A 26,482-nucleotide genomic window follows, 5' to 3' on the forward strand; every position below is an offset into this window, starting at 1 on the left:
AGCGCTCGGGCGGCAGGCGCGTTGTTGGTTTCGGGTTGTCAGGCAGCGGAGGCGGAAGAGCGACCCGAAGAGGTGACCACAGTGGAGGTGCGTCTCGGCCATGCCAGTTTTCGCGGCCTGAGGCTCTCTGCCTATCGCAATCATGAAGGACAGCGGTGACTCAAAGGACCAGCAACTCATGGTGAGACCCCTTATTGCTTGGTTCCCCACCATCAATCCTGAAACTTGACAGCCTCAAACATGGTGACCACTGAGAGCAAGAGATGGGAGTCTGGGACTGTGCAGAACAACGGTCCAAGTTCTAGGTGGCCAGAAGGTAGGATGGTACTCCCTGAGGCTGGGAAATTAGCACCCACTCCCCGCAACCCCTGCCCAAGTTCAACCTTCTTTGGGCGAAGGCTTAGAGCTCTGTCAAGACCCAAGAGAGGTATAGCTCAGGCTATTGCCTGAGAAGGAAGCTGGTTTCTCTAGTGAACCAGAGGGCTTAAACCCAGCCAGTTCTTGCTTTAAAGGGAGATGGAGCCACATATAGAAAGACAAAACAGGGGGAGCCAGCACCAAGCATGGAGCAGTTAGTTATGGGCTGTCACCCAGACTCTGTCCGAATCAGGACTCCAGATACTTCAGATAGTCCCAGGGTCTCCTGGCCTTCGATGAATGGGCACTGGGAGGGAGTAAATGTAGGTAGAGGCCAAAGATAGATTCTTGACGATCAGTGGTGGAGGCTGTAGCTGCAAGGAGAAGAAAGCTTTGGTCCTACTCAGGTTAGGGGATAGGTGGAGATCTCTCTCCTCTCTCTCTCTCTCCCAGCCCTCTTCCCAGCCCTTAGCCTTAATCTTTGACCTGTGGAAATGGTCCTTCAACCCCAGCAGATGGTAGTCAGCAGATAGAGCAATGCCAGGAACCTGCATCTGCAAAAGGCAGCTTGTATTCAGGCCTAGGAACCAGTGCCAGACTCGGTGGCACCCTCTCTGGCAGTGAGAATGGCCTCTTTGAAAGAGTTTGCACCAAGAATATTCATTGTCATTCAAGGGTAAAGACAAAGGCCCTCCTTTCACCAAGGAGGTGCAGCCAGGAGGCTGATAAAGGCAATCTGACAGGCTGTGTGGATGAAATGAACTGGAGGTCCTTTTGGTCCCCTCAGTATCCAGCAGGCACCTCCTTTTGCTCAGCAGAAGAAATTCTCCCCACTCGCTGACTCTGTTTTTTTGGGAGGTGGGACAATGAGAGTGAAGGCCCACTATCTCTCAGTGGCCAAGAAATAAAGAGCAGAGAAGTCCTTGGTGACACTTCCTGGGAGTGTTAGGATGTGGTCACAAGTTGTTGGAAGGACAAGGGGAGGATCCCTGTCCCACCTTCACTTCCAGGCCATTCCTGCCACAGTCCACCTCCCTTCCTCACTCTCAGATGCAGACAGTCTCAGTCCCCAAGGCTCCGGATTGCAGCCCAAGGGAGTGACAAGTGTTTAATTTGGGCATGTGACTGATGAGCCTGTGTAGACAGTTTTCCCCCTTGGGGCTCCCTCTGAGGTATACAAGCTTTTGAAAAGAGACACTCAGACTCAGCCAGACACCCTGTGGACTGGCTGCCCTCTGGCTTAGGCAATGCCCTAGCCCTACAGCCTATCTTAAGGACCAAGATGGAGATGGTTGAATGCCAGAGAACACAAGCCTGTTGGGGAAGGATTCAAAGACCTTCTCATCCCTCTCTCCATGGCCAAGTGCGGTCCTATTAACCCAGGGCTCTGATCTTCCTCCCAGGTGGCACTTAGGGTCCGGCCTATCAGCGTGTCTGAGTTGGAGGAGGGAGCCACCCTCATCGCTCACAAGGTGGATGAGCAGGTACTTGGGGCTGCAGTCAGAAGCTTCAGGGTGGAGTCTGGCTCAGCTTGCTTGGCACGCCTGGCTGGACATAGAGAACTCTGTGTCTCGCCACGACAGCCTCTGGGTGGGCTGTCCACAGCATCACCAAGAGGTTTTCTTCTCTCGGGAAGACTTCCTAGATCAGCCCAAGAAAAGCAAAGAGGTTTTGGAGCCTGGGTGGGGCGCAGACCATAAAATATATTTTGGTCCACATGCTGTAGATGTTCCCATGTATGTCTGCTATCCACAGAGCACACATTTAGCTGGTCTAGCGGAAACCCACCTCTAGAACACGTGAGCTTGGCAAAGTTCTTCGCTGTCTACTCTCTTGGTCTTCATGAGAGCATGATGAGAGAGGGCATCTAAGACAATAATTATTCACAAAGAACCCACAGTAAGCTGGGAGCTGTGCCAAGAATTAGTAAAACACTCCAACATGAAAGGCCCCACACTCTCTGCTGCCGGAGCTTACTGTGGCAAGAGAAGACAGGGCATTGATCAAAGAATTAAAGCAAATATAACAATGTGCAGCCAAGAAGGGCTAGAAAAAAAGACTCTGTTGTTAAGAGAGTGAGAAGGGTTTTGGGCCTAGGCTCCCTTAAGAGATGGTGATGGAGGATTGGGGAGATGTCTCAGTGGTTAAAACACTTGCCTCAGGGGCATGAGGGCTGGAGTTTGGGTCTCCAGAACCCACATAAAATGCTATACTTGTGGGTGTACTGACCCAACTGTAGTAACTCCAGCCTTGGAAGGCAGAGACTGGAAACTCCCAGACTGAGCTAGCTGACAAGAGTTGTCATATTCATGAGCTCTGGGTTTGATTGAGAGACCTTGCCTCAACGCGCCCGGTGGGAGAGTGCTCAGAAAGGTTGCAGAGCAATTCAGGATGATCATCAACATCAGCATTAGGGTTCCATGTGTACACGTACATGCAAACATACGTACCAACACACAAGAAAAAAAAAGGGGGGGGGACGAGTGATGAACCTGGCAGCGCACGTCTGTAATTCAGTACTCATGAGACTGAGGCTGGAGGATCAGGAATCCCCTGCAATCCTGGGCTTCAAATTGAGAGCCTGTCTTCACTGGCACTGGGGTTGATTATGACAATAAGCTCTTGCCAGGTGGTGGTGGTGGCGGTGGCACACACCTTTAATCCCAGCACTCTGGAAGCAGAGACAGACAGATCTCTGAGTTTGAGGCCAGCCTGGTCTATAGAGTGAGATCCAGGACAGCCAGGGCTACACAGAGAAACCCTGTCCATGGTGATGATGATGGTGGTGATGGTGATGACGATGATGATGGTGGTGATGGTGATGAAGAAAAGAGATCTTTGGGGAGGTACTCAAGAGGGAAAATTCTAACCACAAGGACTTGCTGTGTGCAAAGCCCTTGAGATGGGGCCACGATGCAATTGCATCACAGAGAGAAAGCTAGTGTGGCCCAAGAAGAGAGGGAAGAGGTGTGAGGTGAGGGTGATACAGGTAGGACCCCAACCAAACTCTTTGCCAACATGGCCACAATGCTTGTTTTGGGTTTGCTCGGGTAGGCACTTCAAGACCAAAGTACGAGAGTGGTCCAGGGGACGGGAGCATCTTGGTGTGACAGCCTGACACTCTGTGCTTCAGAGCTGTTTCACTGGGGCTCCCTGGCTGTGCTGTGGGATGGGCTGTGGCGTCAGGAGGCACGGACTGGAAGCTACAGTGGGCAGACGCTGCCCCTCGGCCAGGTCTCAGGAAGCCCCAAACGGTTTACTTCCTTTCGCCCCTTTCCTCAATGCCCTTGGGGAAAATGGAGGTGTCTGGAAGAACCCCACATGGTGAGCAGGAGCAGAGAATGTATGGAGACAGAGCAGGAGCCCCGTCTTTAAGTGGGGGAGCACGGCCTGCTGTCTTCTTTTCCAGTGGTTTGTAAGTTTTGATGTTGTTTGTTTGAGGCAGGGTCTCGTATAACCCAGGCTGGCCTTCAACTCACTATGTAGCCAGAAATGGCCTGGTCTCCATGCTTTTCCCTCCCGGGTGATAAAATTGTAGGTGAGCACCATTATTCTGGGGGATGAAATGCTGGAGATTCGATCCAAGGTGTCGTGCATGTCAGGCGAATATTCTATACAATGGAACTACATCCTTACAAACCAGCCCCACCCCCTCTCTTTAGCTTTTATTTTTATTCTATGGTGAACCTAGCAAACATACACACACACACACACACACACACACACACACACACCTTGCTACATGTTTGCAGGTATGTGTTTGCAGGTGCATGTTTGCAGGTGCATGTTTGCAGGTGCATGTTTGCAGGTGCATGTTTGGGGGATGTGCTTGTGGCTCTCTGGGATCAAACTCAGATTATCAGCTTCACCAGCTGGCCTATCTTCCTAGCCCCACCAGAGGATTTCTTTGGAAAGTCTTTGCTTGTGGCTGGCCCAGTGCTTGGTGCACAGGAAGGGCTCTGTGAATGTCGGTTCTCTTCTGTAGAGAAGGAGGTACCCGGGAGCTGCTGTTGTCTGCTGAGTGGGGCCAACTACAAGAGTCAAAGCCCTTGGGAGGAGACACCTCCTTCTAGACAAGGCCACTCCCTATTTCTGGTTCTAAGGATATCAGGTTCACAGTTTGGGACAATGGTGGCTCTCTCAGCTTCTCCTGGCTCCCGGCCACCTTGGGGGTTGATCAATATGAAGTGATGGCAACAGCCTCTGTTCAGGACCCACGCCTGTCAGACACTGGTTCCTTCTGTGTATGAGGGCAAAAGAGTGTGTCTCCTAGCCTGGCTCTGGCCTACCCCCAGCGAGCTACACCTCCCACCAGGCCAGAGCTGGGCCAGCCCAACAGGCTGCTCCTTTGTCAGCGGAGACTCTGAGAGTGCTGTCTAAGCATTATAGGCACAGGGCTATTCATGCCACCCCCTGCACTCTGCCCTAAGCTCCCCAGTGACTTCAAAACTGGGCTTGTAGAGGAGGACCTGGCCTAGCCCCTCTCACTGCTGCCTGGGAGTGGCTACAACAAAGGCCCAGTTGACAGCCCAAGTGAGCTGTCTATTGGCACACAGGCCCTGGCAACTGGGTGTTTAGGACACAGGAACCCAAGAATCAACATGGCGGAGAGACTTCCTTGTCTCTTGTTCTAATCAGCCTCAGCTGAAGAGGGTATACCAATGGGCAGAGTTCCTAAGCATCAAGCCAGTGTGAGTCCAAGGCAATAGCTAAGTTGTTAGACTGTTTTCCCAGCTCATACTGAGACCTAGATTTAATTCCCATCACCACAAAAACTGGGCATGGTGACACAGACCTGCACTCCTGGCACTTAAGAGGTAGAGGCAGGAGGATCGGAAGTTCATGGTCATCCTTGACTACATAGCAAGTGTGGGTCTAGCCTGGGGTTACATGATGAGACCCTGTCTCATTAAGTTAAAATGATGGAGAAAGGGAAGGAGAGAGGAAGAGAGGGAGAGAGGGAGAGAAGGAGAGAAGGAGAGAGAGAGAAAGAGAGAGAGAGAGAGAGAGAGAGAGAGAGAGAGAGAGAGAGAGAGAGAACAGGTCAATGTATGTCTAGATTCTGGGAACATTGAAGTGGGTCTTGGATTTGACAAGGAGTGGCTTCCAGGGACCTAGGATCACAGAGCCCTCATCCGGTTCAGGACAGTGATCTTCATGCCTCGGTCAGAGGGTCAGTACACAATGAGTAAACATGGCCTCCACCCAGAGGAAGGGGGCATGGGAGTTACTTCTCTCAAAGACTGCCCTGTGGGGTAGCCTCTGGCCCCAGGGTTAAGTAAACCCCTGTCTGCAGCCATATCAACTCTACACCAGAGCTCTCTGCAGTCCCCTGTGGCTGCTTCCCAGTGGTCTCCCCCTGGAGAGGTGTGGTGGGATCTCCCGCCTTAAGACTAGCTATGGTGTAGTGGATCCCGAAACCAGACCCTTCAAAAGAGCCAAGAAACCAGAAGGGGCCTGGACAATATCCCAGGTAGGGGTGGGGCTCAGGATAAACAACGGCCTTCTCCGCCCACCCACCCCTCCCAAAACCTCCTCCCAACCTCCCAGGCTGTTTATCTGCAGGATTTAAACCAAGCAGTTATACATATAATCCTGTAATTAGCACTTGTCCAACTGTCTGTCTTTGGGGCCTGGTGGAGCCACACAAGGGCTCTCCAGGAGGCCTACAAAAGGCCCAGGACAAATGAGGGAAGGAAGTTCAAGGCAGGGGGGCAGAGCATGAAGCAGAATGGCTACAAGGGTGGACCAGTGACCCAACCCTGACATGCCCTGGCTTGGTGCCTCCGGGCTGCTAATAACTCCCTGGGTCTCTATTTTCTGTCAGAGGACTGAAGAGTAAACACTTGCTCTACATACCCCAGAGCCATGGAGGGGATTATAGAGAGGAAAGGTGGCCATTGTGAAAGAAAATGTCATATAGGGTAACAGATGCCAGAGGTGCAACTGGAGTTAGCCTGCTTGCTGCCTAGAGTACAATGGGGATAGAGGCTCCTAGGCCCCCTCGTTCCCCATGAGCTGAGCATAGTGGGATAGGACCAGGGGATAGTCCAAGCTTAACCATATTCCCATTGTATGCCCAGGTTGGCGGTGATTGGATCCAACTCTCTCTGTGGTCCTTCATGTCTGGCTTCATTTTTTTTTTTTAGTATCCTGTTTTCAATGTTTGTGAATATTATAGCTTTTTGTCACTGTTTTTCATGACCAAGTAATACTTTAGAATATAGAGGTATGTATCATGGACATTTGAATTGTTTGATTTTTGTTTGTTTGTTTTTTTGGCTCTTACACACAATGCTACAAGTATCCAGGGATTCCTACACTTAGCAGATGGGTGGGTACAAGGAAGAGTGTTGTTTCTTCTTCTTTTTTGAGATTTATGTTTATATACACTGTAGCTGTCTTCAGACACACTAGAAGAAGGCATCAGATCTCATCACAGATGGTTATGAAGCCACCATGCGGTTGCTGGGATTTGAACTCAGGACCTCTGGAAGAGCAGTTAGTGCTCCTAACCACTGAGCCATCTCTCTAGCCCAGAGAGAGTGCTTCTTAATGCAGACTTGTGGGCCCACCTCTCCAGAGATTTTATGTAATTCTGAGCAGCGCCTGGGGATTTTGTGGTTTACAAGGCATGTGCCTTGGGGCCCTGTGATAAAGGACTCAGCAGACTCCCTGAGAGACACCACATTAGACAACCTCTAGGTCACACCTCCCACCACCCTGAGCCTCAGGGTCCCTAAAGTCCCGCAGTCAGATGAGGTCCTGACAGGGACATCAGCCAAATGTAACTGTGCCCTCAGCAGCTGGCTGGGCTTTGGAGGCATTGAGTCTAGTAGGCTCTGCTCTTCTTGGCATGAAAGCCCCTCTCCCTCTCCCTCTCCCTCTCCCTCCCTCTCCCTCTCCCTCTCCCTCTCCCTCTCCCTCTCCCTCTCCCTCTCCCTCTCCCTCTCCCTCTCCCTCTCCCTCTCCCTCTCCCTCTCCCCTCCCCCTCCCCCTCTCCTCCTCTCCCCCTCTCCCCCTCCCTCTTCTCCCCTTCTCCACCTCCCTCTCCCTCTCCCTCCCTCTCCCTCTCTCCCCCTCTCCCCCTAATCCTAACCCTAACCCTAACTTCCCCCTCTCCCCTCTCCTCCTCTCCCCCTCTCCCCCTCCTCTCCTCCTCTCCCCCTCCCTCTTCTCCCCTTCTCCCCCTCCCCCTTCCTCCCTCCCTCTCCCCCTCTCTCCCTCTCCTCCTCTTCCTCCCTCCCCCTCCCCGTCCTTCCCTCCCCCCCCTCCTCTCTGTTTCTCTCTCTCTCCTCTCTGTTTCTCTCTCTCAGCCTCATGGGGTCCCTGTGTCTACAGATAGAAATTTGACCAGCAACAGATGTTCTTATTAACAAAACCCCAGAATCAGCCTTTCAGGTATGATCGCCACGCAGAATCGGGGTTTGGCCCTGCTTCTTCTACCTGTGGGTATGGAGTGACTGTGAGCCTGCTCTCTGGACTGAGGATGAGTCACCCTGGCGTTTTGAGTCATGGCTTCTTCCTGTTCCTCCTCCTTTACCTCCAACTGAGCCACTCATGCCCCTCCCAACGTGATGCCTTAGCTCAAGGTCATACTTCCCTTGTCTCCGAGCCCCATTTGAGGAGGTTCTCTCATCTTTGGGGATCTTTACTGTCGGGCTTTGAAACCAGGGGAAAAGAGTGGGGGCTGTTGGGTTTTACACCAGGGCCATCTTGCCCTCAAGGGGACATTTGGCAACATCAAAGCTGGGGGAAGACTGTTACCAGCATCCAGTGGGTTACGGTCCACGGATCCTGCTCAATACACATAAGACAGTGGCAGTGAAGAATACTCAATGATAGGACACTGGGTTAGGTGCCATCACCACCAGAAGCCAGAGGAACCCCAGTAAAGCTGCAATGTTGATCAAAGCCCCACAGCTCAGCAGGAGAAAGGCCTGATATGTCTGTGCAGGCACTCCTCACCCAGGAGATATCAAGAGAGCCTGGTCCCTGCTGGAACCCCTCTCAGAGGCTAGACAGCCTCTCCCCGGGGTAAAGCCCCTCTTCTCTGCAGTAGTTCAAGGTTCTGAGCGACTCTAGAAGTCCTGATCACCTTTGTACTGGCCTAAGAGCCAGGCCAGAGCGAATTCATAGGAGGGGAGACCCACAGCTGCCAGGTCCCAAGGGCTTCAGGGTGGCTGAGCCTGCAGCTATGTGGGTGTGTAGGCCAGTGCCATTCAAGTTCAGACGGATTTTCACAGACAGGGAAGGCTGGCGAGCCGCCTGCCTTCTGCTCTTACCATCTCCCACCCGTGTCTTCTGTTAAGTTTTCTGGCCATGTCTATGGGAGTCCCCGATGCCTGTGCTACACCTACTTTGGGTCATGGCCACACCCAGTTCTCTGAGGCAGGGGAGCCGCCTTGAGTGAGGATGGTGCCTTGGGTGGTGCATGAGTTTGCAATGTGTAAGGAAGTTCACGTGGCTGCAGGGACTCAATGACAGTTATTGTCTCATAGGCTTGCTGGCCAGACGGCTCTGCAGAAAGAGTCTGTGTATGGGCTTATAGATGGCTCTGTCCACCCTGCCTCTCCACACCACCTTCCACCTGTGCAGAAAAGTGGTTCTGTTGTTTGTTTCAGCCAGAGTCACCCTGCCTAGACCAGGTTGACTTAGAACTTGCCATGCTCCTCCCAACTCTGCCTCCTTCATGGATCACACAGCACAACCATCGGTTTGGCGCTGTGGGTCTTTATGATTAGGTGTCCATCACAGCTGGGCCGTGGAGGGGACTCACAATACATAGAACTGTGCTCTTTACACAGGGCACTGGTTGGTTAGATGCAAGGTGGTTTGGTTCCGGGACCCAGATCCCTCACCCTCAGCCCACCCATGCCTGCTGCTTCCGGTGAGTGACTGTTCAGATAGCTGCCTGGAGCAAGTGCTCACCCACTGGGGGTTTAATTGTGTCTCCCATCTCCACCCCAAGTCCTCTAATCCCAGGACCCTAAACAGGGGCTTTTTTGGACATGCCTACTCATGAATGTCGTTACTTACATAAGGGTGAGGTCATAGTAAGAGTAAGATGGACCCTTAAGACATCAGACGTGTCAGGCTGGGGGTGCAGCTCAGTTGGTAGACTGCTTGTCTGTCATGCATGAAGCTCTGAGTTCGATTCCCCGACACTGTATAAAACTGGGTGTGGCGACACACTCTTACAATCTTAGCACTCAGAAACAAAGGTCATCTTCGGCTACATAGTGAGTCTGAGGCCAGTCTGGGCTAGCCAGGCCAGCATGGGCTAGCCAGGCCAGCATGGTGGCACATGCCTTTAATCTCACCATTTAAAAGGAAGAGGCAGGTAGATCTCTTGAGTTCAAGGCCATCCTGGTCTACATAGTGAGTTCCACAGTACTACACAGAGAAACCCTATCTTGAAAGAGAGAGAGAGAGAGAGAGAGAGAGAGAGAGAGAGAGAGAGAGAGAGAAGACCAAAAAAGCCTTTAGCCTGGTGCCTGGACATCCCAAACTGCCCCTAAAGGCAGCTGTATTGAGCAAATGTCCTTGGACCTGTGTTGTGTACCATCAGCCAGGGTGGCATTCAGAGGGTTCCAAAGCCAGGGTCATCACGAGCTTACAGCAGGGCCTGGGTCTACCGTGTGAGGATACCCAGGAAGCAGTACCAAAGCAAAACTGCAGGCTTTCTTATGTAATAGTGATTTGCCTGCGTGCATGCCTGCAGGCCAGAAGAGGTCATTGGATCCCATTACAGAGGGTTGTGAGCCACCCTGTGGTTGCTGGGAATTGAACTCAGGACCTCTGGAAGAGCAGTCAGTGCTCTTAACCACTGAGCCATCTCTCCAGTCCACAACTGCAGGCTTTCTTTCCAACCTGAATTTCTTCCTAGAGACCAGAGACCATGTCCGGCCTTTTACCTCCTGGCCTTCTTGCTCATGTTTTTCTCTTGAATGTTCTTCTGCCCCACCTTTCTTGGCTGCCTCCTGCTCAACCTTGAAGACACTTTACCAAGGTCGTCTCTTCCAGGTTGCCTTCCTGTGCCAGCAGGGCTGTATCTGGGGATCTCTCCTCCGTACACCAGCTCTCCCCTGGTTATGAATCTGAGTGTGTCAGAAAGCAAGACACCAGGCCTCATTCTCCTATTTCTCTAAGGCCTTTCCCATGTATGGGGCACATTGTAGGTGCTTCACAGATGAATTGCACTGTCCTGAATACCCCAAGCCAATCTCCGTGGCATCCCAGGCTTCCTTCCCAATCCTTTCTGGCTCAGCGATGGTTTACCTGGTCAAGGGGCACAAGGGCTCCCTTGTGCACTGTGACAGTCAGAAACAACATTGATAATCCGGGGTCCTGACAGATGGATCCCAGACAAAGCCCTCATTAAGTGGGATGGTGGCATGTGGGATGACATTTGGTGCTTTGATGCGGGAGCATTTGGTCATCAAAGAAACTGGGTGTCCAGGTGGACTTGGCAATGCCTGAAAGTCATATAAAGGCCATCTGTTAGAGTAGGTGACAATACATGCTGTTCACCCCCTTCACCAAAGCCCCTTGAGGCTCCTTGCCCACAGGAACCCCATTACTCAAAATGAGAGTTGTTCTAGCTGGCCCGCTCCTGTTGCAGCCCTCAGGAACCCACGCCAGAGCCCATGGGGCCAGGTTTTGTCTTCATCTAGGTCTGAAATCTGAGCAGGCTCAGGCTGATGACAGCCTGGGATAGGGCTTAAACCCTACAGAAGGCTTGGAGGACTTTAGGGCTGATTCCCTGAGGAGAGGCCAGTGACTAAGGATAGGTGACCTCCTAGGCAACAGTGTACACTGAGATCACAGTGGCTGCTAGCTTTTGGGGTGGGCAGGCAGAGTTGGTGGCTTTTCCCTGCACAGGACCACCACTCAAGCACCCAGCCTGTCTGTGACCCTTCCCTCTAGCCAGCTCACCTGAAGCCCCATCTGATTGACAAAAACTTCTGTCTCCTGAGGAGACACCCAACCCTGGAGAACCACAAAGGGGGGGAGGGTGGTTGCTGCTGTCTGGGGTGAGGTGGATGCAGGAAGCCTAGGTGCAGGCCTGCTCCAAGTATTGGGTGGAGGAAGGGAGGTGCTGATCCTAGGACAGACATGAAACGTGGAGACAAATCTGCTAGAATCCCAAGGCCCTGGTCCTCCTAAATCTTTAGTCCTGACTGGGAGACTCAAAGGAACCCACTGAGACCCTCCCAAGCTCCTGAGTTTAGTTGAGCATGTAAGCTGTTGTCCTGCCACCTCACCTTCACGACCAGCCTCTGTTGCTTGCTGATGCCTTTCCATGCCTGGCCTATTCACAAGTCCTTTGGAACAAGTCCTGGCTCTCCTGCTGATCCCTGGGAGTGGTGAAGGTGGGGCACAGCTACTGTCTCTGCCTTCCTCTTGGTCCTCTATGAGGACCCAGCTTACGCATGTGTACTGTGTCATTCCCTAAGGCCAAATGAGCACACAGGGCTAATGTGAACAGCGGCGGGTGGGAGCTTGGGGTGTTAAAGCACCCACAAGCCCCTGTGACAACAGAGGGAGCAGGGTCTGTTAGGGAGGGCTCAGAGGGTGAGGTGAGCAGGTACCAGCCTGAGAGCCAAGTCCATCCAGCTCTACCATTTTTAAGCAACTAGATGCTAGGCTCTGACCGCCCTGTCTGAGAGTAATAATGAGAAATCCATGTTGAAGGGCTCAGTTAAGAACTGGTATTGAGGGACTGGGGATTTAGCTCAGTGGTAGAGCGCTTACCTAGGAAGCGCAAGGCCCTGGGTTCGGTCCCCAGCTCCGAAAAAAAGAACCAAAAAAAAAAAAAAAGAACTGGTATTGACTGGGTGTGATGGTGCATGCCTGTAATCCCAGGCTGAGGGACGAGGAGGACTGCTCTAAGCCCAAAGCTAGCAGGGCTACAGAGCAAGACCCTGTCTTGAAGGAAAAGAAACCAGAACAAAGAAACAGTGCTTGTCAGTGTGCCCCAAGATGTAGCGTTAGTGTGCCCCAGGAGTGAACAGCAGCGTGCACGGGGAGTGAAGCCGCCCTCCTTGTCCTTCCCCTCCCTGGTAGAGGATCTAAGGCCACCATCTGGCCCCTGGGAGCAGCCCCATCTCATTAGGTAAGGATCATGGGACGGCTTATTTCCCTGGGCTGTCTGGCAGAGCCTGGTGTCTGGAGAACTGTGCCTCTCAGGGCCAACTACCTTGTGCAAGGGAGCCTCAGATGTTGCCACTCCGCCTGTCCTCTGCTTGTTCTTGCCATGATACATTTGATAGCAGAGTCTTGGGGTGAGGGCAGTTGGTGAAGTCCCTTCTCCTGCCTCCACGCCTACTCTTCCTCTTCATGACTCCTTGAAAGAGGACTCAGCATGTGTTGCACACTGTTCCCCTGGGCTCTTCATAGCCCTGAGGGAGATTACAGCACCATTTCTTCCACTGGGGAGGAGACTGAGGCTCAGGCAGGTCCCCATGGAGGGATGGGGCCACCCCGAGAATGAGAGGCAGGGCTAGGATTCAAAGTGCATCCCTAGTGTGCCTTGGTCCTCTCTGAAACTCAGACTCTGCCCCAGGAGTAGCTGAGTGTTTTCCGAGGTTCCCATCTTGCATCCTGTTCTAGACCAGGAACCCAGCAAAGACCCAGCCACTTGTTCCATGTTCCCACTCAGAGCTCTCTTGGCAAAGCTCAATACGGGAGCGGGGGGTGGGGAGCACCTGGGCAGAATGAAGTGGGCTCAGTGACTATTCTTAAAACAGGGGAGGGGCCCAACCAGCCTGTTCCACACCTTAATGTATGTGTGTGGACACATTCAGAGTACAGCTGACCTCACCCCACAGGGGTGGAACACCAGCTTCAGGTCCTGCGGACTCTCTAACCCCAGGTCTTGGCTAGGAATGTGGGGTTGTATTAAGTTCTTATAGGAGGGACCTAAGCCCACCTGCTTTTTTCACACGAGTCACCCAACTGTCAGCAGCTCTCGGCCTGCCTTGTTCTGCATCGGACTAGAGGCTGGGCGTGGAGGGCCAGGCAGGGTCTTGAGGGCCCCGGGGCTGCAGAGATGCAGTTAAGAGCCTTCTGGTTTGGGGTCAGGGTCCTGGGTTCTGAGATCTGACCCTCCACAGGCTAGAGTTTAGCTTGAAATTCCTCATGTGTCAGGCAGGACCCCGCAGCACTTCACCGTCACTGAAATGGGACGAAGCGAGGCTGTGGTGGACGTGGAGGTGGGAGTGGGCAAAACAGATCTCAAGACCTTGCCACAAAAGATGTGTGGCCATCCCTCTCCTGGGAAAGACAGCATGAGGGTGGTACTGTGGTTAAGGGAAGAGACCTTGGATCCGAGGTTCACTGTTAGCCGCCCCCCCCCCCCACACACACACAGAGAGAGAGAGAGAGAGAGAGAGAGAGAGAGAGAGAGAGAGAGAGAGAGGGAGAGAGAGTTCTCTGCTGCTAGTCACTCATCATCAGAGAGGTTTTATCTCCCAAGCCCAGATAGTGCTGGGAGAGGTCTACATGCTGTAGGAACTCCGTGTGACTGTGGTCTCCCTTCTCGGGTACATTTGCAGATGGTGGTTCTTATGGACCCGATGGAGGACCCTGATGACATTCTGCGGGCACACCGGTCCCGGGAGAAGTCATACCTCTTTGACGTGGCCTTTGACTTCACTGCTACCCAGGTAAGGGGAGAATGTGGTCTGGGAACACAGGAAAACAAAACCTCTCCACACTTCGCCCTGCAAGGACAGTCCTCAGGGGACCTGCTCACTCTTCTCCAACACTTGCTCAAGCACCCACTTCCCAGAGCCTTGCCCATTTGTGAACGGTTTGCCTGCAATGCCTCCCTCCTGCGCTTCTGCATGGCCCGGCATCACGTGACAGCTTGCCCATACAACTGCAGGGCCGCACAGAGGGCCTCCTGCAGAAGCACGCTTGGTTAGTTAACACTCAAATCCCACTTTGCATAGAGCAGCTACATGAGACACCCCCACAGCTGGCCTATAGGGGCCTGGGGAGGAGAACCGCGCAGCCCATCTGGTGAGGGGAGGGCAGGCGGCGGGCAGACGCAAGAAAATCCGACACCCTCCTAGGGATCCTATCTTGCTTATCTTCCGGATGCTCAGATGTTTCTAAGAGCTGACTGCACCCTCAGAGCAGGGAGTGTGGTAGGGGAGCCAGCTGTAGAGGAGGCTTCTCAGGTGTCCTGAGCCCTCTTTGCAGGCTGGTGTCCCCCCTGAGGGGTGTAAGCAGAGAGTACCTTCCTCCACTTTCCACACCCTCTTACCTCTCTGGCTTAGGGCTCCAGGGACAGACACTCCATCTGTTCTCTGCGAGAAACGGCCTGTAGGCACTGATGCCTTGTCCTATCCATCTCTCAGACCTCTAACAAGTCCCTTCCCTCTTCCCTGCAGGAGATGGTGTATCAGGCCACCACCAAGAGCCTCATCGAGGGTGTCATCTCAGGGTACAACGCCACCGTGTTTGCCTATGGCCCTACAGGTGAGGGGGAAGCCCAGACGTAGGCAAGAACTACAGCACCCTTCTTGTCTCCCCTGGGAGATCAGAGAACCAGCCTGGCCCGAAGATGGTCAGGGGTAGAGGGAATGAGGCAAACCTTGCCTCACCCAGGACCCTTCTCCCCCAAAGACCCCATTCCTCAGCTATGGGACGGGGGTCGGGGGAGCAGCCTCAAGGGCAGCTCAGGGTTGCCAGAACACTTTCCCAATAAGGCTTCATCCCCGGCCCCTGCCCTGCTCACCATCAGTCTGCCTTATCCAGGCTGTGGGAAGACCTACACCATGCTGGGCACTGACCACGAGCCAGGCATCTATGTTCGGACCCTCAATGACCTGTTCCGGGCCATCGAGGAGACCAGCAATGACATGGAATATGAGGTATCCATGTCCTACCTGGAGGCAAGTCCACACCGGGCTTGGGTAGGAGGTACATAGGACAGGGTGGTCCACCTCCCTAGAGCCAGTCACTGGCAGTCCCTGGGCAGCTCCACATGGCTGTCCCACAACCCACACATATAGCATTAGCCTCACTTGATAAAAACTGAGACTTGAGAGCCAGGCATGGTGGCACACGCCTTTACTCCCAGAACTCAGGGGGCAGAGGCAGCTGGATTTTTTTAGTTCAAGGCCAGCCTGGTCTACAGAGCAATTTCCAGGACAGCCAGGGCTACACAGAGAACCCTGTCTCAAAAATAAATAAATAAATAAATGAATAAATAAATAAATAAATTTATTTTTTGAACCCTGTCTCAAAAATAAATAAATAAATAAATAAATAAATAAATAAATAAATAAATAAATAAATTTTTTTGAAACACAGAGAACTTAGGCCACAGACTTGGGAGCCTGTGGCTCTAATGTGGCATTGCGTGCCACAGTAGCAGTTTGGGTACCATCCTCTGAAAGCACCCCTCCTATGAGCCCATTCCTTAAGCAAACATCAACCCATTCTGGATTTGATGGGTTGAGAGGTCAGGGGTGAGCCGGGGCTTATCTAAGCCAGCCAGCCAGCCTCCATCTGGCTCCTCTGGGAGCTGATTATCTCCAGGGCGATGCCTCAGAAAGAGTAGTGAGGGAGCAGCAAGCGGGTCTTGACTCAGCCAGCTGGGCTTGGTTTAAAGCAGGTTGGGGGAGGGAGTGGAAGCAGGGGGTGGTAGGGTGGGGGGATGGTTGCCTAGCAACATTCTGAGTTCCCCCTTCTGGCCAAAGCTCCTGCATAGATCAGGTCCACATGTCCTGCCCAGGACTGGCCTCTCTGTGGAGAGAGCCCCAGATGATCCTGAAGCCTCCTGCAATGTTGGCTTTGAAACCTCTATCATCCTGTAACGGTAGCACTTCCCCGAGTTAGGACTTCTCTCACACCGCCTGGGGTCCAGCAAACAGAAGCACGAGGTCCTGCTCCAGGCCCGGACCTCTTATCGTTCATCTCCCTCCTCCTCTCGCACTGTCCCATCAGATCTACAATGAAATGATCCGGGACCTACTGAACCCGGCCCTGGGGTACCTGGAGCTGAGGGAAGACTCCAAGGGGGTGATCCAGGTGGCCGGGATCACCGAAGTGTCCACCATCAATGCCAAGGAGGCAAGTCGCCAGCAACTGGCTAGGAACCACGGGCAGGACAATCACTCTGAGGGGAGCAGAACAAGGGACCAAGGCCAGGGTACCACTAGGACAGAGATACCCTGAATGGTGGCAAGAGGTCACACCCCCCCCATCATGCCCTAACATAATCATCCTAGTAAAGAGCCAGATCTCAGAGCCTCTCTATTTACAGAGAGACCTGCTTGCAGAGAACTGCCCGGACCCCTTAGCCCACGCTGGGAGGCTAATAGGCTGGACCTCTCGCGCCAAGCCCAGGCTGCTCTCTACAGGGTCCTCACCAGTCATATCCGTCTCCCCTTCCCAGATCATGCAGCTGCTGATGAAGGGGAACCGGCAGAGGACACAAGAGCCCACAGCTGCCAATCAGACTTCCTCCCGCTCCCACGCTGTGCTCCAGGTGGCTGTGCGCCAGCGCAACCGGGTCAAGAACATCCTCCAGGAGGTGCGGCAGGGCCGCCTGTTCATGATTGATCTGGCTGGCTCCGAGCGTGCCTCCCAGGTAAGGCCTGATCAGTGGGCACAACGGGGTGGGGAGGGGGCATGGCTTCCCAGAGGCAAGCAATAGGGTGGGGTGGGGCTATGCAAGGGTGATGGCCCTCCGGCTAAGGTTAGCTTTCAGAGGAGGAGGGACCTCAGGAGAGGCTAACGAGATAGGGCAGTTGGGAAGGCAGGATGTCTCCAGGATGGGGAGGAGTTTCGGGGAGGGGTGTGGCTGAATGAGGCTCCGGTGGGTTAACCTCCTGGGCTATAGTGATACCCCTTGCCATCTACCCAGACGCAGAACCGGGGGCAGCGCATGAAGGAAGGAGCCCACATCAACCGCTCTCTGCTGGCCCTGGGCAACTGCATCAACGCGCTGAGTGACAAGGGCGGTAATAAATACATCAACTACCGGGACAGCAAACTCACCCGGCTCCTGAAGGTACCAGAGCAAGCTAGGCCTGAGCTCTGTGGTTAAGAGCAGGCCTGCCGGGCCACACCCAGACAAAGCTCAGCTACCCCCACTTGGATTTCAGACGAATGTCTCACGCAAGAAGAGTTGAGACGACCTTAACTAAACCAGTCCCTTTGCTGTGAATCTGAAATTTGATTGCAGACAGAAGTTCTCTGTGTTTCTGGCAACTGTAACCAAAAGCACGGGTGGGGAAAAACAAACACAGGCTGTGTCGGACTGCCTTCCGGAGCTGTGAGCCAGTCAAAGAGAACCAAGACTCACCTAGATTTGGGGCTTTGTGGTGGTCAGCCCTGTGGCCTCTGGAGCTGCTCCTTGCTTGGAGCCAGTTACTCATGGCGGAGCCACCCGTGGCCTTCAGTTGTAGACATGGGAATCAATGGGCGCCCAGACTTTGCTGGGTTCAAGGGATTCTCCCCAGCCCTAAAGTCTCCCAGTGTGTCTGTGAGTTAGGAAGGTTACAGTTACAGACAAGGAAACGGAGGCACAGACAGGCTAAGGAATCTCCCTGTAGGCTTACATTTATAAGCACTAAATCAAGACCCCAGCAGAGGCCTGTGGGTCTTGTATCGGCCTGCCATGAAGATTGCATCCACAAGCCAGGGAAGTGGAGTTATATGGAAATGATCACCACTGTATGCACGTGTTTATGTTGTATGAGTGTATGTGTGTGGGCGGGGGTGTGCATGTGTGCATTGTGTGTGTACATGTTGTGCGAGTGTGTGCGTGTGTGTGTGTACTCGCATGTCTGTGACTGTGAGTGTATGTGCATGCGTATGTGCATGTGTATACATGTGTGTGCACCCAGGGTGTGGTAAACAGCCTTGGGGAACCTCTGGGGAGGGTGTCCTCCAGCTAACCAGCTCCCTGTCCTCACCAGGACTCGCTAGGGGGAAACAGCCGCACCGTGATGATTGCCCACATCAGTCCAGCGAGCACTGCCTTTGAAGAGTCCCGGAACACCCTGACCTACGCCGGTCGAGCCAAGAATATTAGGACTCGGGTGAGGGCCCTTGGACTACCCCCTAGACACACCCTCCTGGACTGAGATTTGAGGTCCAGAGAGGATCCTTGCCAGCCGCTCCACTCTTCCAGCAGTGACCTCCTTACCCAGACTGACATCACTCCAAGCCCTTTCCCTGCATTCCCAGAAGCTGCCTGCCTGCCTGGAGCCCTTAGCTCCCGAAGGCTCTCTTCTGCCTCTTGGTCCAGGCTCGTTTCCCCCCACCCATCCCTCTCCTGTCTCTTCCTCTTAAGAGGTTTACCCAGTCTTCGGTGTGTCCAAAGTGTGTCATCACCACAGTGGCCATCAAAGGCTGCCTTAACGATGTCCCATCTGACCTCAGAACCAGGCAGGAGTTACAGTCTCCCTACCATACAGTTTAGGATGAGGGACCTTGGGGACATAAAGTGACTTCACAGCTAGTAGAGGATAGGCCAGAGGCGGGAGCGCTGAGCCTGCCTGGTTTCCGAGTTCATAATGGACCTCATGTTCTCTGGTAAGAAAGTCTTAGCCTTTGTGTGTTTGTGTGTGGGGGTGGGGATGGCTAACTTTGAAGTGGTGTGCAGTGAGCTTTCTTTCAATGTCTACAACTCCTCCAACACTGCCCTGCAGCTACCAGGCTCTTCAGGGGGACAGGCTGCATGATCGTGACTAGTTAGTCAGAGGCAGTTTATCCTGCCAGGGTAGAGAACACTGCAGCCCAACATTCAGAAGCAGAGACAGAGGCAGGGGAATTAAGAGATCAAGGTCATCCTTAGTTACACAACGGGTTCAAAGCTAACTTGGGCCACGTGAGACCCTATTTTTCTTCTTAAGGAGATTAGTTTTTAATTGATGCTAACAGTAGGAAGCCGAGGCAAGCCAGGGAAAGAAGTAAGGATGGGCTGTCTGTGGTGGGTATGGGGAGACCAGGAGGCTTGCCTAACTAAAACAGGACACTCATACAGAAACGGTATAAACAGGGGGAAGGATATCATGGGGCTAGAATGATGGTTAATGGTTCAGAGTTCTTGCTGCTCTTCCAGAGGACCTGAGTTCAGATCCCAGCACCCACATCAGGCACAAATGCCTGTAGCTCCAGTTCCAGGGGGATCTTATACCTCCTCCTGGCACCCACAGTCATAGGTGCATACTCCCCACACAGACACACGCGCAGACACATAAAATAAAAATAAAAGATAAAAATCTGGAAAAAAGAAAAAGAAAAGGATCTTAGCAAGACCTTAGAATCTTAGCAAGAATCTTAGAAAACCAGGTGAAGAAGGGAGCCAGTGGGTAGGGGCAGAACTTTAGGATCCAACAGAGCCATACAGATGTTACAGATGGAGGCAAGGAGGAGACCATTACTGTTGTTGAAAAGAACTGGCAGGGGTTGGGGATTTAGCTCAGTGGTAGAGCGCTTGCCTAGCAAGCACAAAGTCCTGGGTTGGTCCTCAGCTCTTGGAAAAAAAAAAAAAAAACTGGCAAAGGGAAAAAAAATGGGAGAAGCAGTTAGGAGCACTGGCTGTTCTTCCAGAGGACCTGGGCTCAATTCCCAGCACCCATGTGGCAGCTCACAACTGGTCTGTAACTCCAGTTCTAGAAAGCCTATGGCACCAGGCACGCACGCATCGGTTGTGCATGCATGGAAGCAAAATACCCATGCAAATAAAACAAATACATTTCTTAAAGGGGAAATGGAAGAAAAGAGAAAGGAAGTCCCGACTCTTGGGGTGACTGTACCCCTTCATACCTCATCCCGGGCTCCCTCCAGGTGAAGCAGAACCTGCTCAATGTCTCCTACCACATCGCTCAGTACACCAGCATCATCGCCGACCTGAGAGGCGAGATCCAGAGACTCAAGTGCAAGATCGACCAGCAGGCTGGGCGGGGCCAGGCCCGGGGCAAACTGGACAGGGGTGACATCCGTCATATCCAAGGTATGCAGATGGGCCTGAACTGGGGGCCTGAACTGGTCTCAGCAGCCCTCTCTTAAGTGTCTGTATGAGGTTATAGGGCCAGGCAGCATTAACCCTGGCTCCTCTTGGCTGAGTGGCCTTGAGCTAGTTATCTTGGAGCCTTCCCCTGTAAAATGGGACTACACTGTTTGCTTTGCAGAGATGGGGTGGGATGGCATGAGGATATTATATGGGGGCTCCCCTGTCGGGCTGTAGAAGGCTCGCCACCCACTGAGGCGTGCGTGCTCACCGCCATGACGGTTTTCTAAAAGATGTCAGAGAAACAGGCATTCTAAAAGATGGCAGAGAAAAATCCTTGTTAGTTGACACAAAGATACTGTGAGGGCGAGCAGAATCTCGGTTCTCAGAGAAGAACCAGAGTCGGGAAGATGCACTGTGGGAGGTGGGTGTGGGAGAAGAGGAATCTGAGAAGTTGGAAAGGAGAAGCACTGGTCCGGGAAGAAACTGAGGGAACAGAGCCTCAGGCGGGTCCGAGCTGGCGGCCCCTCTGCTCACGCCACTCCCCCTCCGCAGCTGAGGTACAGCTACACAGCGGGCAGGAAGAGCAGGCGGAGATGGGGCAGCTTCGGGAGCAACTCATCAGCGCCTTCCACGAGCAGATGGATGTGCGACGGCGCCTGCTGGAGCTGGAGAACCAGGCCATGGAAGTCCAGATTGACACCTCCCGTCACCTACTCACCATCGCCAGGTATGCTCGCCCCTATCCTGGGACCCTTTAGACCCACCCAGGTTCAGGTTTGGCATGGGGGAGCCTGGAGCTTAGAAGCACAGGTGAGCTGAGCTGAATCCTGTGTCTCTTGGTGGGGAATGCTGGCAGCTGGGAGCATGAGAAGTCACGCCGGGCTCTCAAGTGGCGGGAGGAGCGAAGGAAGGAGTCCTACACCAAAGAAGACAGTGAGAAGGACTCAGACACAGGAGATGAGCCAGATAACCTGGAGCCACCCGAGGTGGCCTCAGCCCGGGAAAACATCGCTGCCCTGGTGGGCGAACAGAAGAAGCTGCGCAAGGAGAAGGTGTACGGGGCTTGGGGGCAGAGGGCTGGGGAAGAGGGAAACCCAGAGCTCAAGCCACAAATCTTGGGTGTCCAAGTCGCTACACCTCAGGGTACTTCATATTTCTCATCTCTAAAATGGGAGCAGCCGTGATGATACCCAAAAGGGGTCGCTGGAGACAGTTAAACTAATGCTTGGCATAAAGCAAGAGCATGGTGATCAATATAACAACAGATGTTTACCTTCTGAGTTGGAATAGGGACGTCACAGGGCATGGGTGAGTCAAGTGGGCACAAGGGCACCGACGACTTGCAAGACCCAGAATAATCTTAGAAGGCTAGCCTGGGCTTGGAGTACCAGCCAGAAGGCCTGAGACCAGTGGCTGTCTGGACTGGTGGGACTGGTCTGGTGCTGACCCTTGCTGCCCTCCCGCAGCTGGCTCTGGAGCAGCGCTGTCGGGAGCTGCGCGCGCGTGGCCGGCGCCTGGAAGAGACGCTGCCGCGCCGCATCGGCTCCGAGGAGCAGCGCGAGGTGCTCAGCCTGCTGTGCCGCGTGCACGAACTGGAGGTGGAAAACACCGAGATGCAGTCGCACGCTCTGCTCCGCGACAGCGCCCTGCGCCACCGCCGCGAGGCCGTGCGCCGCCTGGAGCAGCACCGCAGCCTCTGCGACGAGATCATCCAGGGCCAGCGGCAGATCATCGACGGTAGGGCCCCACCGACCTCGCAGGCCTGGGGCGTTGTCGCTGGGGCTGAAGGCCCATGCCGAGCCCTCATCCCCCCCTTACCCCGGACAGACTACAATCTGGAGATTCCCCGGCACCTGGAGGAACTCTACGAAGTCTACCTTCGGGAGCTGGAAGAGGGCAGCCTGGAGCGGGCCACCATCATGGACCGTGTGGCCTCCAGGGCCCTGCAGGTGGGCTCGTGGGTAGGCCGACCTAAATTCATGTGGGGAATCCCACCAATCCAGCCAAGTTCCAAGAGGAATTGCGCCCTCTCTCCTCTCTTCTCCTCCCCTCTCCTTCCCTTCCCCCTTCCCCCTCCCGCCTCCCTTCCCTCCCTCCCCACCTTCCCAAGCCTGGATGAGGTTCCCCCATTCCTGGGCAGTACTTCCTGGCCTGGCTATTTTCCCAACCTAGGGTCACAAGGTCAGGACTGCTCTCTGAGACTTCACAATTACTTAATCCCAACACTTGGGAGGCTGAGGCAGGAGGATTGAAAGATCAGCCATTACTGTAGGACAGGATTCTATCTCAAACAATAAATGGATAGATGGATGAATGGCTTAATTCTTTTTTTTTCTTTCTTTTCTTTTTTTCGGAGCTGGGGACCGAACCCAGGGCCTTGAGCTTGCTAGGCAAGCGCTCTACCACTGAGCTAAATCCCCAACCCCGAATGACTTAATTCTAAATATCAAGGAACCAATGGATGCTCTAAAGGACCAGGGCACTGAGACTGCCTAATGGTCTGTCTCCTGCTTGCTGGGGATGCAGAGCACAAGCCCAGTGTCCTTCCACCCCACCCTCACCTCCATCTTATAGCCCTTATGGCTCTGTGCTGTTACGTGGCTCAAGGCCTGGTCTTCTGACTGTTCGCTCTTGTCTTTGCCCCTCTCCCTTCCCACCATACACACAGGACAGCTCCTTGCCCAAAATCACTCCAGCAGGGACCACACTGACCCCGGACTCTGACCTGGAGAGCGTGAAGACACTGAGTTCTGAGGCCCAGTGCCCCCAAAACAACACCCTACCCCCACTTGGCACAGACAGGTGAGACTCTCTGCCTGAGGGATGTCAGCTCTCCCCCCCCCACCCCCCCCCACCCCCGAGCCAAGGGCTGGGGGAAGGGAGATGAAGCTAGAGGCACACGAAGCTGTGACGTGGGTCTGCAGCCAGGATTTGTGGGTTCTCCCTCCCTTGGCACCAACAGGTTTTTCTCTGGGGTGGGGGTGGACTTTGGTGTGACTAGCCTGGCCAACAGCTGCCTCCTCCCGTTCCTCTGCCAACTGCAGCGACTCCTACCACATGTTCAAAGCCAGTCCCAGGGCCTGGCAGGTGAAGAGCTCCTCTGTACCTACTCCGCCTCCCATCCAGGTGGGCAGCCTAGTGACCCAGGAGGTGAGCTCTGGGTGCCCAGCAGTGGGTTGAATCCTTCCAAAATGCCTAGCACCTCATGAGGCTGGCCACACGGCCTCTGTAGTGTGGAGTCCCAGATGTCTTCAAGGCCTTCCCCTCTCCAAACAACTTACCCGTAGGCCCCACCACAGGACAGCCTGGGCAGCCAGATCAACTCTTCCCCAGACAGCAGTGAGAACCTGTCAGAGATCCTTCTGTCCCATAAAGGTGAGTGTGCCCGCCCCGCCCCCGGCCGCCTGACAAGGTCTAAACCGCTCAGATTGTAAAGCTGGACAATCCTTTCTACTCTCTGCCCTGCTGAGGGTCCCCATTCCCTGGCTTTATCGGGATTAGCCACCTGCTCAGGGACATGCAGAAGATGGGGCACAATCAGAAATTAAAATGGGGATACCTGGCACCCCCTTCCCATTAGCAAATTCTAAAATTCAACCCATCCCTGCCCCCTAGACTACACCCACTGTCTAAAATATGTGGGGGTTTTTTGGAGGGGGTACTAGGAATTGAACCTAGGGCCTCACACACAATAGGCTGGGGTTAAGGGCAGATGCCACCACCTGGCTCACTTTTAATCTTGAAATCAGATCTAAGTTGCCTGGGTTGGCAGGCCACCTCCTCCTCCTCCTCCTCCTCCTCCTCCTCCTCCTCCTCCTCCTCCTCTTCCTCCTCCTCCTTTTCCTCTTCTTCCTCCTCCTCCTCCTCCTCTTCTTCCTCTTCTTCCTCCTCTTCCTCCTCCTTCTCTTCTCCTCTTCTCCTGAGACAGGGTCTATGTAGCCCAGGCTATCCTGGAACTCACTGTGGAGACCAGGCTGGCCTGGTCAAATTCACAGAGACTGTCTGCTTCTGCCTTCCAAGTGTTGGGATTAAAGATTTGCACCACCATGTCCAGCCAGCCTTAAACTTTTGATTTTCCTGCCTCAGTCTCCGGAGGACCTAAGATTATAGGCCCATGACACCAGTCCAGACTCCCAGTGTTTCAGTTATTCCTTGAAGTTGCCCCAGGGTAATCATTTTGCAATCCATTTACAAATGAAATTAAGATTCTGGGAGTTCGCCCCAAGCTTCTCAAAAAGTCGGCAAGTTAGGGTTCTGGAGGTGAGTTCTGTGAGTCCTGGCTCTCGCTCACTTTTGTCCCGTGCGGAAGGGGTATGGGAGATGGCCTTGACCCTGGATTTGCTATCTGCTATAGAGAGGAAAGAGATCCTAACCCGGACCAAGTGTATCTCCGTGAAGGCCGCCCAGCGGCGCTCCCGGGCTCTGGGAACGGAAGGGCGCCACCTGCTGGCACCTGCCACAGAGCGCAGCAGCCTGTCCCTGCACTCGTTGAGCGAAGCTGATGACGTTCGTCCACCGGGTCCACTGGCCTGCAAGCGGCCGCCCAGTCCCACACTGCAGCATGCTATCAGCGAGGACAATCTATCTAGCAGCACAGGCGAAGGCCCCGCCAGGGCGGTAGGACCTCGAGGTGATGGCTCTGGGCCCTGGGTGCGTGGCCAAAAGAAATGCCTCAGCAAAAAAAGGGAGGAGTCACTGGAGGCCAAGAGGAGGAAGCGGAGGTCTCAGTCCTTCGAGGTCACGGGACAAGGGGTGAGGCTAAGGGCAGGGGGGAAATGTCTGCACCCGTTACAAATGGGTAGGGGCCTGAGAGTTAGCTCCCCCAGAAGCTACACTTCCATCCCTTTACTACACCCAGAGCCCTGACTGGAAACATAACTACCCCCAGGCTGATAAAATAGCTAGGACTGGGTTCTGTAGCTGAGCCCGGGACATCTCTCCGCTCCATTTCACTGTTTTCCAACTGTACAGCTGTCCCGTTCCAAGACACACCTGCTGGGGCCGCGTCCCTCGGAGGGCGTTTCAGACCGCAGGATGCCAGCGTGTGGACGGCCATCCCCTGGTGTCAGGCATTTGGGGAAAGTCTCTCTGCCTCTGGCCAAGGTCAAATTTCCTCCAAACCAGAATACAGGTCAGTACTAACAAAAAAGGGACTGAGGTGGGAGAGGCCTTGACCAGCTCAGAGGGGAAACATACAGGCCTTCTGGCCATATCTAGAAGCATGATTCAGGGAGCAGTACTGCTGGGGTTGGCAAACTGAGACTGGTCCTCTTACGAGTTTGAGGCCACTGGGTGGGGGATGGGAGGAGGAAAGACATTTCTCAACTAGTGCTGCCTTTACTTCTGTCATAGGCTCTGGAAACCCTTCACCCCTTCTTGTCCCCTCCAACCAAGCTGGTGTTTCCCGTAGAGCTACGCGTGGGCCCAACCTGCCTCATGGCTCAAGCACCTTTGGCAAAGATGGCCGCCTCCAACATAACTGAGGGGCCCTGGTACCTACTATTCTGCCCCCAAGACTGAACGGGGTGTAGCAGGGATTGGGAGTGGAAGCTGGGCAGTTGGGGATCCCGTGGAGCAAGAGCTTGGAGGGCTGGGCTCCCATGACCCAGAAACGGTTGGGCTGCCTGCACAGCTCTTCCATGTTCACTCTGCCACTAGAATGGGAGATGAGTCCCAGAGACCCGGCTTCCCAGCCCGGGACAGAACATTGTTGCCAAAAACTTATACAGACCTGAGGCCAGTCTCGGCTTCGGCTTCGGCAATGGGGGAGAGGAGCTGTTAGTAAGACAGGACTTGGCCCACCCCTGGGCTTGGCTGAAGATGGGGGATGGGAAGGAGCCCACAGGACTTCACATAAGGAGGGGAGGGGATGGGGAGGGAGTCTGGTTTTGTAACTTCTTTGTTGCTCTTTTTTTTTTTTTCTTTCTTTTTGCCTTTCTTTTAAATAAAGTCCTACTGGGGTTTTGATGGCTGTGTTGGGAGCGGTGAATGTGCAGTGTTGGGACTAAGACTCGTTTAGATCCTAACCCTTTCTCTCCCAGCACCCCACCTCCCTCGGCGCACACCTACACACAACAGGGGAATGGGTTTTTTCCTCAGGATGCCAAGACTCTCCCTCGCCAGAAGGATGGGGCTAGAGCT

The 26,482-nt window shown here is 53.8% G+C and overlaps 1 protein-coding gene across 4 annotated transcripts; it reads left to right on the top strand.

Moving 5' to 3' along the window:
• Kif19 (kinesin family member 19) lies at positions 1-26,308 on the top strand. 4 transcript variants are annotated; one of them, XM_087572510.1, is made up of 20 exons: positions 1-181; positions 1,761-1,841; positions 13,917-14,027; positions 14,760-14,847; positions 15,127-15,263; positions 16,321-16,446; positions 16,772-16,966; positions 17,243-17,389; positions 18,300-18,422; positions 20,176-20,341; positions 20,894-21,068; positions 21,198-21,393; positions 21,808-22,078; positions 22,169-22,290; positions 23,010-23,143; positions 23,386-23,467; positions 23,629-23,716; positions 24,696-25,093; positions 25,313-25,472; positions 25,694-26,308. In XM_087572510.1, exons 1-20 carry the CDS (start codon positions 143-145, stop codon positions 25,822-25,824), a joined length of 2,970 nt encoding a protein of 989 aa, XP_087428636.1. In that variant the 5' UTR covers positions 1-142; the 3' UTR covers positions 25,825-26,308.
• The last annotated feature ends 174 nt before the right edge of the window (positions 26,309-26,482 follow it).

This window comes from Rattus norvegicus, chromosome 10 (genome assembly GCF_021556685.1).
Source record: "Rattus norvegicus strain SHRSP/BbbUtx chromosome 10, alternate assembly SHRSP_T2T, whole genome shotgun sequence".
NCBI classification, from domain to species: domain Eukaryota; kingdom Metazoa; phylum Chordata; class Mammalia; order Rodentia; family Muridae; genus Rattus; species Rattus norvegicus.

Bases quoted from the DNA above. Each gene is read 5' to 3' on its own strand.
- Kif19 (XM_087572509.1), top strand. From the start codon at position 143: ATGAAGGACAGCGGTGACTCAAAGGACCAGCAACTCATG. The intron at 16,967-17,242 runs GTAAGGCCTGAT...CCATCTACCCAG, and splicing joins GCTCCGAGCGTGCCTCCCAG to ACGCAGAACCGGGGGCAGCG. The intron at 25,094-25,312 runs GTGAGGCTAAGG...CCAACTGTACAG, and splicing joins TCGAGGTCACGGGACAAGGG to CTGTCCCGTTCCAAGACACA.